This window comes from Lepidochelys kempii, chromosome 9 (assembly GCF_965140285.1).
Source record: "Lepidochelys kempii isolate rLepKem1 chromosome 9, rLepKem1.hap1, whole genome shotgun sequence".
NCBI classification, from domain to species: domain Eukaryota; kingdom Metazoa; phylum Chordata; order Testudines; family Cheloniidae; genus Lepidochelys; species Lepidochelys kempii.
Window position 1 is genome coordinate 51744940 of NC_136388.1, and position 13565 is coordinate 51758504.

General features: G+C 46.0%; 1 protein-coding gene across 1 annotated transcript in view; it reads right to left on the reverse strand.

Annotated features, from left to right (window-relative positions):
* DZIP1L (DAZ interacting zinc finger protein 1 like) overlaps nt 1-13358 on the reverse strand; it is a 41585-nt gene extending 28227 nt beyond the window's left edge. The window contains exons 1-4 of the mRNA XM_073360343.2: nt 13285-13358; nt 4377-4955; nt 2503-2587; nt 996-1120 (exon numbers count right to left, since the gene is read on the reverse strand). Of these exons, the coding sequence (XP_073216444.2) occupies nt 996-1120; nt 2503-2587; nt 4377-4892 (726 nt within the window). The 5' untranslated portion in view covers nt 4893-4955; nt 13285-13358. The remainder of the gene's footprint in view (nt 1-995; nt 1121-2502; nt 2588-4376; nt 4956-13284) is intronic.
* Between the last annotated feature and the right edge of the window lie 207 nt (nt 13359-13565).

Sequence of the window (13565 nt, forward strand, 5' to 3'; positions counted from 1 at the left end):
CCCACCATACAGTAGCTCCATCTAGGTTGCATTTCGCTAGTTTGTTTATGAGAACAGTGTGAATTACCCAGAATTCCAAGTGGGCTTGTACAGCCCAGGTTGCCACAGCGTCACTGCTCTGGTACTCTAGCTAGCTAGATGAGAACTAGCTCAGATATGTCTAAAACTGGCTGCAGCCACACCCTGTGATTGCAATCATAGAATCATAGAATACCAGGGTTGGAAGGGACCTCAGAAGGTCATCTAGTCCAACCCCCTGCTCAGAGCAGGACCAATCCCCAATTTTTGCCCTGCTCCCAAATGGCCCCCTCAAGGATTGAACTCACAACCCTGGGTTTAGCAGGCCAATGCTCAAACCACTGAGCTATCCCTCCCCCAATGTAGACATACCCTTAGTTACACCACTGCAAAAAACATGTGTAGAGCCGGCTTTGGGCTAAAGTCAGGTCTACGGTGGAAACGTTTGTTGGTATAATAATGTGAGTCAGGGCTATGACTCTATGACATTTTGATAGTGGCAAAAGCCCTAGTATAGTTGTAGTTATACTAGCAAAAGGGCCATTTGTCAGCATGGCTCATTCAGTTTCGGGGACTAGTATAAGCGATACCAGCAAAAGCACTCTTTGGCGCTAATAGGTGCATCTCCAGTAGGAGGGTTTGCTGGTATAGCACTGATTGTATATACCTGTATAGTGACACCAGCAAACCTTTTCTAGCATAGACTAGGCCTAGAAAGTTTGAAAGTTTGTTTGTTTTTAAAGGAATGTTACTTTTAGGACATATCCAAAATTTTGTTACTGTCAAGCAGTTTTGCCTTTCACTGCAGATTTTCTGTGAAAAATTTCAAAAGAAATTAGAATTTTCCTTGATGTTGGAAAATGTTCGCTGAGTTTTTCATTTTGTTTCAGGTCAAAATAAAATAAATGTTCCCCCTTCCTCCCTCCCTCCCTCCCCCGTTTCCCCCCAAATCCTTGGAAATGCACTTGTTTTCATACCTGAACCCTGCACTGAGTCTCAGCCTCTCTCTCAATTTCCAGCTGCATATGGGTCTCTTTCAGCTTCATTCTTAGTTCTTGAATCTCATCCTCCATTTGCTCCACCTGCTTCTTCTTCTGTCTCTCTGTGAAGGCCATTCAAACGGAGGAACCATAAGTGACAGCCTGAATTGCCAGAAGCTTCTGCTGTGACTTATCTGGGATGTTTAGGACCTGATCCTGCTTTCATTAAAGCCAGAGGCAAAACTCTCGTTGACCTGAAAGCTTCAGGATCAGCCCTTGAGTCATTTGCCCCAGAAAAGGGGCTCAATTTTCCGTGAAAAATATTTGCAAAACGTGGCACATGTTCAAATTTGTAACAAAATTAAAAATGCCAAGCCATTCTTTGCTTTTCACTGCAGGTTTTTTTGAACAGCTGTTGCCATTTTAAAATAAGATACTTGGGCAAATGACTTAAGGATGGGACACATGAAGATATATGTATAACACCACTGCCCTCTGCTGGACAGAATGCATATCACAGCAGCTGAAGAGCCCTCCTTTGAGCTCAGCTTGCATTTTTTGTACCCAGCCTTGTGATTTCTTTCCTCCAGGCAACCTGTTTGTGGGTAGTGGAACAGGTGACTATGGTGTCTGTGTGGCTCCAGTTCTGAATTATCTTATCTGCCAAGCTGAAGCATCGGAATTCTGGTCTTGATAAGTGACTAAATAGATCCATAGATAGCAAAGTGCTTAACAAAGGAGATCAGTAGCATCATCTCTATTTTACAGATGGGGAAACTGAGGCACAGAAGGGGAAGTGACTTGCCCAGCGTCACCCAGCAGGCCAGTGGCAGCACCAGGCTTAGAATCAAGATCTCCTGAGTTCCAGTCCATTGCTCTAGCCACTAGGCCACTCTGACTTTCCTTTTTTTTTTTGAATAAAGGAGACATCTATATGTTTTCAAATGTGTTGTTTCTCATTTTAGATGTAAATGCTTCATTACTGATTTGGGATCTTCAGCAGTGCAGATGGGCACCTAAGGTTAGTCATGTAGATCTATTTCTATGAACCTAAATTGATTTTCAGAGATGCTGAGTATCATAGTTACTGGGCTCACTGTACCTTACACAGCCCCTGGTCTCTCTGCCAGCACCCACTCTAAGTCCCAGCCCTGGGTCTGTCACCTCTTTTGAGGGGTGAGAAGATACATTTTTCCCACTCTCAGACTGGATGCTGGGTGACAATGCACTGCGATCACCTTAGCAGCTTGGACTTGGACTCAGACCCTGCAGTGCTGCTCCCATTAGGGCCTTGACAGAGGAAATTAGTGACCCAGCAGGTTCCTTAAAGGAAAGTATGATATACTTAGAACAAAAGTATTTCAGAAAAAGCCAATCTTAAAAACAATAAAGTGTGTTGCATGCCCATGTCGTTCCTCTCCAAGGCTTGCCATCCCCTGCGGCTAGGAGGCCTAAAACCCTTCCAAAAAGAAGCCAAAGGAGAAAAGCTCAGCCCCATACTCACCAGCTTCGCTGGCCTCAGTGTGTCTACGCTGAACGTGGGCTTGGAGGTAGGAGTAGTTCATGAAGGCCTTGTCACACAGCTGACACTGGGCATTAGAAAAAGCGAATGAGTGAAAGGGGTCAGATTACCAGAGTGCCACGCTCTCCCCATCCCATCCTATCTTCCCACCCCAAACAAAAAGACTTCATTCTGTTACTTGAAAGCAGAGTTCCCAACATACTTGGGACCTGTGTCAGAACCTTATCACAGCATGATTATCAGGAGTATCTTTACTCTGAGGCCAAAAGAGAACCTCTTGTAGGGGTGGAGAAGAAGAGACAATCCAAGAAGATGATTCAGAGACCGCTCAGGCTTGCAGGGAAAACTTTGAGCAAGAGATGACCAAAACAAGTCAATACTAGCCACAGGGTGATGAAGGACAAAAAGAAGGGCTTTTATAAAGATATTCAGGAGGAAAGAAATACTAGGGAGAAAGAAGGCTCATTAACAAACGAGGAGGAGGATGAATTAATGATTCAAAAATGGCTGAAGTACTGCAATTAAAAAAAAATTGGTCTTCAACTTGAAAAAGATGGAAGTGAAGCTGGAGCCATTAATAAAGAAGGAAGAGCTGCGGCTAAGAGACGGTTTGGAATAGATGAATATAAATTCAATGGCTTGTAGGACATTCCCAAGTAAGGGAATTGGATGACCGATGTGATGATTTATTGGCAATCACTGGTTTTTAATAATTAATAATTGTACCCTGGGTAGGTACAATAAGACTGGAGGAAAGAAATGTGCTACTGGTTTCCAAAGAAAGAGTGATCCTAGATTTCCTGTCATATATCTATCATAGGTATTTATATGGCCCCCAGGACTGTAGAATCTGAGGACCTCAGCTTGGATCCACAAAGGGCCTTCGGCATTGCAACCCCTAACTTTTAGGTGCCCAGCAAATCACAGGAACACACTGGGATCCACAGAGCCTGAGTGAGGCACCTAAGCTCCTTACACAAGGCATGGGGAGAGAGAGGCACCTAAGAATGGGATCCACAAAGCCAGCACGCTAGGCAGGGAACTAAGATAGCCAATGGGAGATGCTAAGGAGAGGGGTGTGCCCTAAGCCACGCCCCATCCTGGAGTTAGGCACCTAAGTCTGGGCTGCAGGGAGGCCCGTTGCCTGGAGCTGGGCATCTTAGGTACCTCCCTCACTCCACACAAAACAGCCTGGGGGGAGAGGGAAGAAGGAGGATCTCCTCCCTTACATTTTTTAGCCCAGTAGTTAGAGCCCTTCCCCCAGATGTGGGAGATCCCAGCTCAGCTGCCTGGGGGGAGAAGGGGTTTGACCAGGCATCTGCCACCTCTCAGGGGACTGCTCCAACTGCTGGGCTAGAGAGTGATTCTCACTGGCTCTGACCCAACTGACATTTGATGAAAGAGGAATGGCTTCAACAGGAGAGACTGAGGGAGACCCACCTCAGAATGTCCCATAGCCCAGTGGTTCAGGGAGCTCACCTGAGACGTGGGAGATCCCTGGTCAAATCCCTTCTCCTCAGTAGGCAGAGGGGAGACTTGATCAGGGTTTCCCACATCCCGGGTGAGTGCCTGAGCCACCAGGGCCATGATCCAGCCAAGCATTTAAGCACACACTTACCTGGAAGAAGAGCGGTAGTCAATGGAACTCTTCACAAGGTTCCAGTTCAGATTGGCTGGATCAGGGCTGAACAGGGAAGTTTTCTGTCTAGTGCCTGGTCTAGGTCACGCTTACCTAGTGCTGCTGGGGACTGAATTGCCATTGCCTCTGAGGTCAGTGATGAAAAGGCTCCTTCCTCTCATACCTCCAGGACAATCAAGGCTGGGAGGTTATTTTTGTTCTCTGCCCCAGAGCTCACCTTGTGGTAGTTATTGGTCCCAGCCTGCAAGAGGAGCTGTTGGGTGGCAATCATCTTCTTCCGCCTCCGGCTCTCCTCCTTCACTCCCTTCAATTCCTCCGCCTGCTTGTCCAGCTCCTGCTTGGTGCGCTTCAGTTCCTCCAGGGTAGCCTGCAGCTGCTCCTCCTGCAGCGCCAGGCTGGCAGTCAGGTACTCCTGCGAGTGCAGCAGGTACTCGATGGTCAGCTGTGCCATCTTAAGGACCTTTAAGAGAACCGGGTCTATGGGCTGCTGGCAGTGTGGACACTTCTCCGAGTCCAGGTTACAGAAGGTGACGCTGACAATGTTCTCTTGGAGCGTGGTCACGTCCAGCTCCCGAGCCACCCGCTCTACATCTATGGCACTGAACCGCCTCCAGTCAACGCTGTCTCGACGGGCCTGGAATTTGAAGGAGGGAATTCCACCTGGATTGGTCAGCATGTTCCCAAAGACAACACCACTAGTTGGGTAGCTCATGGAGGCGGTGTGCCCTGGCATATTCAGCCACTTAGTTTTGAAGACAGGCCAATGCAATGGGTAGTATGTATTTTGGGAGAAAGGCTGGAAAATAAGGAAAAAAGGCTGGTAAGTATGTTTATTGTTTTTCACACACACAGATCTGCACTGAGCATGCACATCTACTGTGTGCATACACAAAGCTACCTTTCTTCTGCATACATTCAAATCTCTGTGATCCTAGGGCTGGCCGCAACATTTTGTCAAAACATTTTTCAAAACAAAGAAATGGCTTTTTGAATTTTCGCAAGAAAGTTTCTGCTTTTGTTGGAATATTTTGGATTTTTGTAAAAAAAAAATAAATCAACCAGTCCCTCCAATAGTTCGTTTTTATTTATTTTATTTATTTTTAATGAAAATCAAATTATTTTGAGGAAAATTTTCTTCAATTTTTTTTGGTAATTAAAATACATTTTTACCAACTATGTATAGAACTCACCCATATACTGAAGATGCACGTACCCATAGTTTTTGCATATACATGTATGCCTATACAAAGTCAGTGCAAACTGCTGTGCTCAACCCTTTTGAAAATCAGAGAACTTATTCAGGTGCCTAAATGTATATTTAGGAGCCAATTTCAGAAAGTCACTTTTTAATATAGTGGCCTTAGCACTCACAATGGTATGCATACACATACCTACATTGTACAAATACATATCTATGTTCATACAAACACCTCTATACAGCATACCTATACTTAAAGGCTGCATACACACCTAAAACATATGCATGCACCCATTGTGTATGAATCCCAATAACACATGGCTGTAGCTCAGTGGTTCTCAAACTAGGGCCGCTGCTTGTTCAGGGAACATGCATCCGATGAAGTGAGCTGTAGCTCATGAAAGCTTATGCTCAAATAAACTGGTTAGTCTCTAAGGTGCCACAAGTACTCCTTTTCTTTTTGCGAATACAGACTAACACAGCTGTTACTCTGAAACCCATCCTTTTTGAGTTACAACTGTTTAAATGTTCTGTCTCTCTCTCTCACACACACATATACACACACACAGTTCTTCACGGTAGCACACAGTTCTGACTGCTTTCAAATACCACGTGTTAACCAGATACATTGCCTGTATTGCAGCATTTTTTATTTGTGCCATCCACAGGCCAAAACCACTTTTTTGTGTGACCTAGCTCTGACTTAAATCTAAGTTATTCCATGACACAGTGTTTGGTCATTTTGTGTCCTAAAATATAGACCTACATATTAGAGCAGCTAGATAACCAGGCTTAAAAGATATTTTAAAAATCTGTAAACCTCTATATATAGTTTCAAGGAATCTTTCTCATTAGCCTTGGTAGCTGGAAATTCTGCTGGGGGTTAATATCCACAAACTGTAAAATGTAACAAGTATTTAACTGTTAAAATCAGGACATCAGTTACAGGATTCTAAAATTCTGCTCTCAGTGTTTACAATCATCCTGAATGGGATGGGATACCCGCTGTTCTATTCCTACAGAGAAGTTATTTAGAAAAATTGCCATTTATAAAATGTTACATACCATATTTTCAGATCAACTCTGAACACTAAGAAGACTGACAACAGAGAGTTGTGTAGAGCAACAGTGTGTTACTAGGTGTGTCATGTGCAATAGTAACAAGATGCCAAAGGGCAGACTATTGTAGACTTATACTGCCATCAGCCTGAGATCTCTAGGCGGTTAAAATAAACATGCGTTCATTGTCTGAAATTGTTTGAGGGAGCAGGGTGTGTGTGTCTGAAGCAAGTCATTGACAGGGCCAGGAAATGGAGTGAGAATTTATGCAGATCTGGTACATTTCATGAATGCAGAGCTCTATCAGATTTTTCTGAGCTTCTGTCCAGGCTGAACTCCCAAAGGAAGATAAGGCAGCACTTGTTCACAGGCTGTAGCACACTTAAATAGAGACTCATGGACCACATCCTCAGTTGGTGTAACTCAACATAGATTCATTGACTTCAAAGGTGAGGATTTACACCAGGGGAGGATCCGTCCCATATGTTTCTCCTGAGTTGTGCCCAAGGGGGTAAAATGGAGTGACACATGGCAACAAGTTTCAGAGTAACAGCCGTGTTAGTCTGTATTCGCAAAAAGAAAAGGAGTACTTGTGGCACCTTAGAGACTAACCAATTTATTTGAGCATAAGCTTTCGTGAGCTACAGCTCACTTCATTGGATGCATACTGTGGAAAGTGTAGAAGATCTTTTTATATACACACAAAGCTGGAAATGGCCCAACTTGATTATCATACACATTGTAAGGAGAGTGATTACTTTAGATAAGCTATTACCAGCAGGAGAGTGGGGTGGGAGGAGGTATTTTTTCATGCTTTGTGTGTGTATAAAAAGATCTTCTAAATTTTCCACAGTATGCATCCGATGAAGTGAGCTGTAGCTCACGAAAGCTTATGCTCAAATAAATTGGTTAGTCTCTAAGGTGCCACATGGCAACAAGGAGAGGAAGAGTCACAAACAGCCAGGCTGAGAGAACTCGGCCAGAGTTCCCCCCACCCAGAACCACCCGAAGCCTAATCTATCTATCCTAGGTGTGCATGTCCTGGGCCTGAGCCTGATCTCACCAACACCTATTTAACACAGGAGAAACCACATGGACTTCAATGGAGTTGCCCCTCATTTGCAATGGTGTCAGCAGGAGGAGAATTGGGCTGGCTGTGACTAACACTGAAACACTTGTCCTGCATCCAAGGAAGACAGGAAATGGTGAATTTGCAAATCAGCTACCTGCGGGCATTTGTCACAGTTGTATCTCCCCAGTAGTTCTCCAAGAGGGACAGTGTGCACCTGGGCAACATACTTCTGTCTACAATTGAATTTTTTGACCAAAAAATGGGATAGGCTTGTTTCCTGCTTCATAGATTTTTTGGAAGTGAATAAAAACCCTTTAAAAGCCCATCCTGCACGACCTGACTTTATCACTCATTGGGATAGAGATGGCAAGTAGGGTTGCCAGGCATCTGGTTTTCGACCGCAACGCCCAGTCAAAAAGGAACCCTGGCAGCTCTGAGAAAGCACTGCTGACCGGGCCATTAAAAGTCCAGTTGGCGGGGGCCCGGGGTTAAGGCTGGCTCTGTGCCTGCCCTGGCTCTGTGCAGCTCCCGGAAGCGGACAGCATGTCTGCCTCCTAGGCGCAGGGGTGATCGGGGGGCTCTGCGTGCTGCCTCTGCCCCCAGCGCCAACTCTGCAGTTCCCATTGGCCAGGAACAGTGGCCAACGGGAGCTGCAGGGGCAGCGGGTACAGGCAGCATGCATTGCGCAGAGCCGACTGGCCATGCCTCCGCCAAAGGGCTGGACATGCCAGGCGCTTCCAGGAACAGTGCGGAGCCAGAGCAGGCAGGGGCCTGCCTTAGCCCTGCTGCACCGCCAACTGGAAGCCCCCTGAGATAAGCGCTGCCCGGCCAGAGCCTGCACCCTGAACCCCCTGCCCCAGGTCAGAACCCTCTCCCGCATCCTAACTCCCTCCCAGAGTCCACACCCCAACCCCTTGGCCCAGCTCTGAGCGTGTGCCTGTACTACAAACCCCTTGGCCGCAGCCCAGAGCCCCCTCCTGCACCTCAAACCCTTCATCCCCAGCCCCACCCGAGAGCCCGCACCCCCAGCCAGAGCCCTCACCCACTCCCACCCCCAATGCCCTGCCCCAGCCCAGTGAAAGTGAGTGAGGGTGGGGGAGAGCAAGCGACAGAGGGAGGGGGGCCTCAGAGAAAGGGCAGGGCAGGGTAGGGCCTTGGGAAAGGGGCAGGGCAAGGGTGTTCGGTTTTTTGCAATTAGAAAGTTTGCAACCCTAATGGTAAGGCTACCACGACTAATACCCGGATGCACCATATTTCTTGCCTGCAGAAGTAATGATTGCTATTCATTGTTTATTTAGGATTTGCACTGTGGTAGTGTCTAGAGGCCCCAGTTGAGATCAGAACTCCAATGTGCCAGGAGCTGTGAAAAAACAGGCACAAACCCCAGCCCTGGCTCATAACAGTTAATCGCAGCCAGATGCACGCAAGCTGAGATTAACCCAGCCAACTCCTATCAGTTTTCTGTGTCCTGCAGTGAAACATCTATTTCACTGTTGCTGTGACAAACAAAGGGGACCCCTGAGAGTGGGACTGTCATGCAATGTGATATTCAATATGATCTGGGGACGGGAATGCTGAGCAGCGCTCTGTGAAATGGAAACCTGCAGGGATCGCTTCTAGCCTTGGGTTATCAGCTCCTGTTGTTATGGTTACCTAGGTAATAACAGTGTCGAAAGCGCACTGTACTGTTTATATATAGCAAAAGTAACTGCAGGGCTGCTGCAGAAATACAGAATTATAGAGAACACAATGTTCTAGTATATTACATATATTTATAGTATTTTAGAGAGCTTGAATGAGAGAGAGTATAGTCCTGCTGGGTGAGGAGATGGGGAATCAGTCACTTCAGGGCATAAACTGATCACTGTATGGGTCAAAAGATATATAGTAGTGTACAACTGGCTCCTTATGGGAGCTTTTGCCTTCTTCTGAAGCATCATGTGCTGCCTTAGCCACTCCTGAAGGCAGGGTCTCACACTAGATTGATCGATGGACTGGTTTTGTGTGAGAAATCCTATGTTCCTCCCATTGCAGTCAAAGGGGATAACAGGGGTATTCTCTTCCATGAGGGAAACCAGCCCATGGAATATGAAATCTTCCCAAACCCGGGGTGGGACAAGAGAGGTAGGGAAAAAGGAGAAAAGACCTGGGTGCTTATCTCTAACCATCCAGAATTTCTGTTTTGCCGTTTGCTTTTTAAAAAACCTGGGAAATTCCACACACAAACCCAACATGAAAAGAACATTACGGAGTTTTCAAAGGCAAGCACTCAAAAGCTAAGAATTGCCAGAATTGAGGTTGTCTTTACAATCTTCATTTAGCTCTTCTTGAGCACTATGGTATGGTCTTTAATTACATGATCATATACTAATACAGACACAGACAACATTAATGCTGGCATTTCCTGACTTTTGCATGTTCAACTTTGCAACCTAAATAGTATTTTTAACATAGTTTTTTGTGTGTAATGTGTAACTAGATCTTGTATATTGTGTGTAATTGATCAGTAGAGTTATCTGAAGCCCACCATGCCTTTGTTGTTTCTATGTAGTATTTCTGTTGTGTAAAATGCAAAAAATACAACAATCTCTTTTTGCATTGAGGGAGTGGTGCTGATTTACATCAGCTGAGGATCTGGCCCTATAAATTCAGTTTGCCTCTGTTCCAGGACTTCCTCTACCATTACACGACTGGAGGGACCCAGTTGTTTAGCTCAGCACATATAACTAAGGAGAATGTTTCCCCCAACTCCTCTGGAAGCCCGCCCATCTCTGTAACACAGACAAAAAGAGGCATCTAGGGCTGAATCCAAATTCAATAAATTTGGCTCCCCATCCAACTTTGTAGCCAGCAACACAGTCTGAATGAATGTCTCCAGGTTGCCTCAGCTCTGGTACACTTCCTGTGTATTGTCAGAGCACCAATTAGAATCCACTAATGAGCTGCTCCATGACACTGGAGGCAGGTGTTGTTGTGCAATCTCATTAATATTCATGGTCTCCTTGCCCTCCTAGGGAATGGTGTTTAACCTGATTTTCATCATGAACTTGGTGCCTGGCAATACAGCTCTAAGCATGCTGTTGCTTACCGTAAGTGTGTGTCGGGGTGACGGTGAACTGTTTGCCTTTGCCGTAGTTTTCCTCAGGATCATTGATACACAGCACTGTGTGGAAGGACCTTGGTGGGCGGCTTTGTTTTGTACGGTCAAACTCTATTTCCCATGGTATCAGACTGAACCAAGGGAGCCCACTGATGGCCCAACACCCCAACCCCAGGTGAGGACTCTACATGGCAGAAGGGACAAGGCACTGCAGGGCTGTCCTCACGTAAGGAGAGCCACTCCAGCTGCTGGGGCAGGTACTGAGGCCATCAGAGCTGGGCCAGATCCTCAGCTGGTATAAATCAGCACAACGCCCTTGATTTTCAGGGCACTGTGGTGATTTGCACCAGCTGAGGATCTCTGTGTGAAATCCTTCCCCAATGAAGGCCCATGGACTACAATGGAGCCAGGACTTCACTGTGTGCCCTCAGCTGTGTCCAAGCATGTCAGAATGCTGTACGACTAACTCAGCACAGTGGTATTAACTCTCCATTGTGTAAATCTGAACCCCTCAAAAGCCCTGATCGGTTTGGCTTCCATAGCATTAAGCTGGGGTTAATGTTTTGAGTTCATCCTCAAATTCCAAGGAAAAAACTGGTCATAGATTAGTACAAAATGAGGCTAAGAAAAGGCCACAACTTTTAGAAATTGAATGAGGAGTTTCCTTGTGCACTTTGAGAAACCACTCCCCACCTAATCATTCTGAGAGATGAAGTAGCTGATAAATGCAGCCTCTCCAGTGTATTATTCTGAAAAGAGGCTAACTGTAAGTCTACAACTAGGTTTGGAAGGATTAGATTTTTATCGGTAAATGTCGGCAAATGTTGATTTCACTGTACACATACAAACCAACAAAAATATTTCCATAGATAATAATCAAAATATACAGGAAAGTAAAGGAAGAAAAATGCTGCTTGAGAACTTATTAGGTTCTGATTTAACACTATTTACATTGTATATTGTGATGTGATGTTTGACGGTTTGTTTTAACAATTAGAAAACTAGGGGCAGGTTATTGGAGGGGCTGAGGGCCTTCCCCCTCCTCTTACTTATTTGTATTATCAAAGCACCTGGGAAGTGCTAGGTGCTTTACAAACCCACAAGTAAAAGACAGTCCCTGCGCTAGGGAATATACAATCTAAAGATTATTTAGTTAAGGTCTGTAAAGCACTTTGAACATGCAAAGGGTGTAAATCAGTGTTAATTATTATCAAGTATTATCGAATCTTCCAACAACATTGTTTCCTACCTCTCCATTCCCATTCCCCCCCCCATCCTCCCCCCCCCCCGCTATCTGAGCATTCTAGGGACATTCTGGTTATTTTGTTGGCCTTTTTTTCCCTTCTGAAAAGCACTCGAGCTGTGGGGAAGACTAAAGCACCCCATTCACACAAGAGGAGCCAGCAGCTTCTCCCCCCCACACTCCCACCCTGCTTATTTGGAAATTTGTCCCTTGGAAAAAAGTTCCCAAATGCTGGCAGCTGTATTACAGCGGAACAGCATAGGGTGGCCCTCAATTCTCAACCCTCACTCTAGGGCTACCACCTGAACAGTATTTGACCAGCCTGGCCATTTTTTTAAATAGATTTGCCAGTTGTCAGAAAAATAATTTAATCTGCTCGGTTTTTTTACGTGGGTCTAAAGATTTTCATTATTCTGCCAATACACTGGGATACATAAAAGTGTCTGTGTCCAGCTAGAGATGCTGCAGTGTTCCCACTTCCACAGTTTAAGTGATAACAGATCAAAACTGTTGAAAAGAGAGCAGCTGTCCGCCCACCAACACACAAGCGCACTGTATGTGTGTAAGAGGGTTTGAGTCACAGGAGAGTGAGGAAACCTGTCATATTACCAGTCTTATCTATATGTATTCTATCTCTAGATACTATAAATGGCTGTTGGGGGGGGGGGCGGTGTTGTGGAGTTGGCTTGGGGGTTGGGGTTGCAGTGGGCTTGCTTTGGAGGGTGCTGTGTTTTTTGCCTTTCAAAGGTGGTGACCCCACCTCATACAGGCAAATATCCCACTGGCTTCAGAACCAGATTATAGACTTCAGGATTTGGGCCCTGGTTCAGAAACTGCTTAGCAGGCTAACAGCCCTCCCCCAGACCCGGAGTGAGTGACAGCAGAGTGCCGTCCCCTCCTTTCTTGGCAGGGTATACTTGCTCCAGACCTCCCTTCCGGGGGAAGCCACACAAAACTCTCTTTCTCCTGCATGGATGCAACAGAAACACCCTCTAACAGCTGAAGCAAGCCAAGGATTCCATGTGCAGATCCCAGGCCTCAAGGGCTGGTTGTAAAAAATCCCCACCGTCTGCAAACCTAGCACACAGCCAAGTGGAGGTGGAGTGGGATGTACCCGTGCTCGGTTAGCCTGCTAGAGACATGACACAGCAGCTAATACTTAACCAAGCGGAACCTCTGCAATACTTCCTTTTCCAAAGCATGAGTGTGAACAGAAGCTCTTTCCAACTAACACAGTGTTTCTCAGGGATCGGTCCATGCACGGCCCCAGTCCCTGAGATCTCCCTGACACAGTTTAGGAAGGCAGCAAGCTTGTCCCTGGTATCAAAAAGGTTGAGAAACGCTGGTCTGAGCCCTCCTCTGAGCTAGACTTTTACATCCAGTATTTATTACTCGACCAGCCAGGAGAGACTGCAAATCCCAGCCCAAGGACACAAGAAAAGCAAATCCTTACCTGTCCCCAGAGAGGGAGAGTTTGGAAAGAGTCTAGAAAGGTCGCCTTGGAGTGATGAACGCAGAGGGTTAAAGTGGTTCCTAACACAGAAGGGCCATGCAAAGCTGCATGGAAAACAGGGAGGGTTTCCTGTGCTGTAACACTACACCCCTCCCTGCATCTCCCACCGGGAAATTCAAAGCCACCCAAGAAAAGCAGCTGTTAGTGCTTAGCTCAAGCAAAATCCCAGTTCCCCTCTCCCAGCATAGGGAGAAAAATACATCTCTGCCTATGCCTATGTG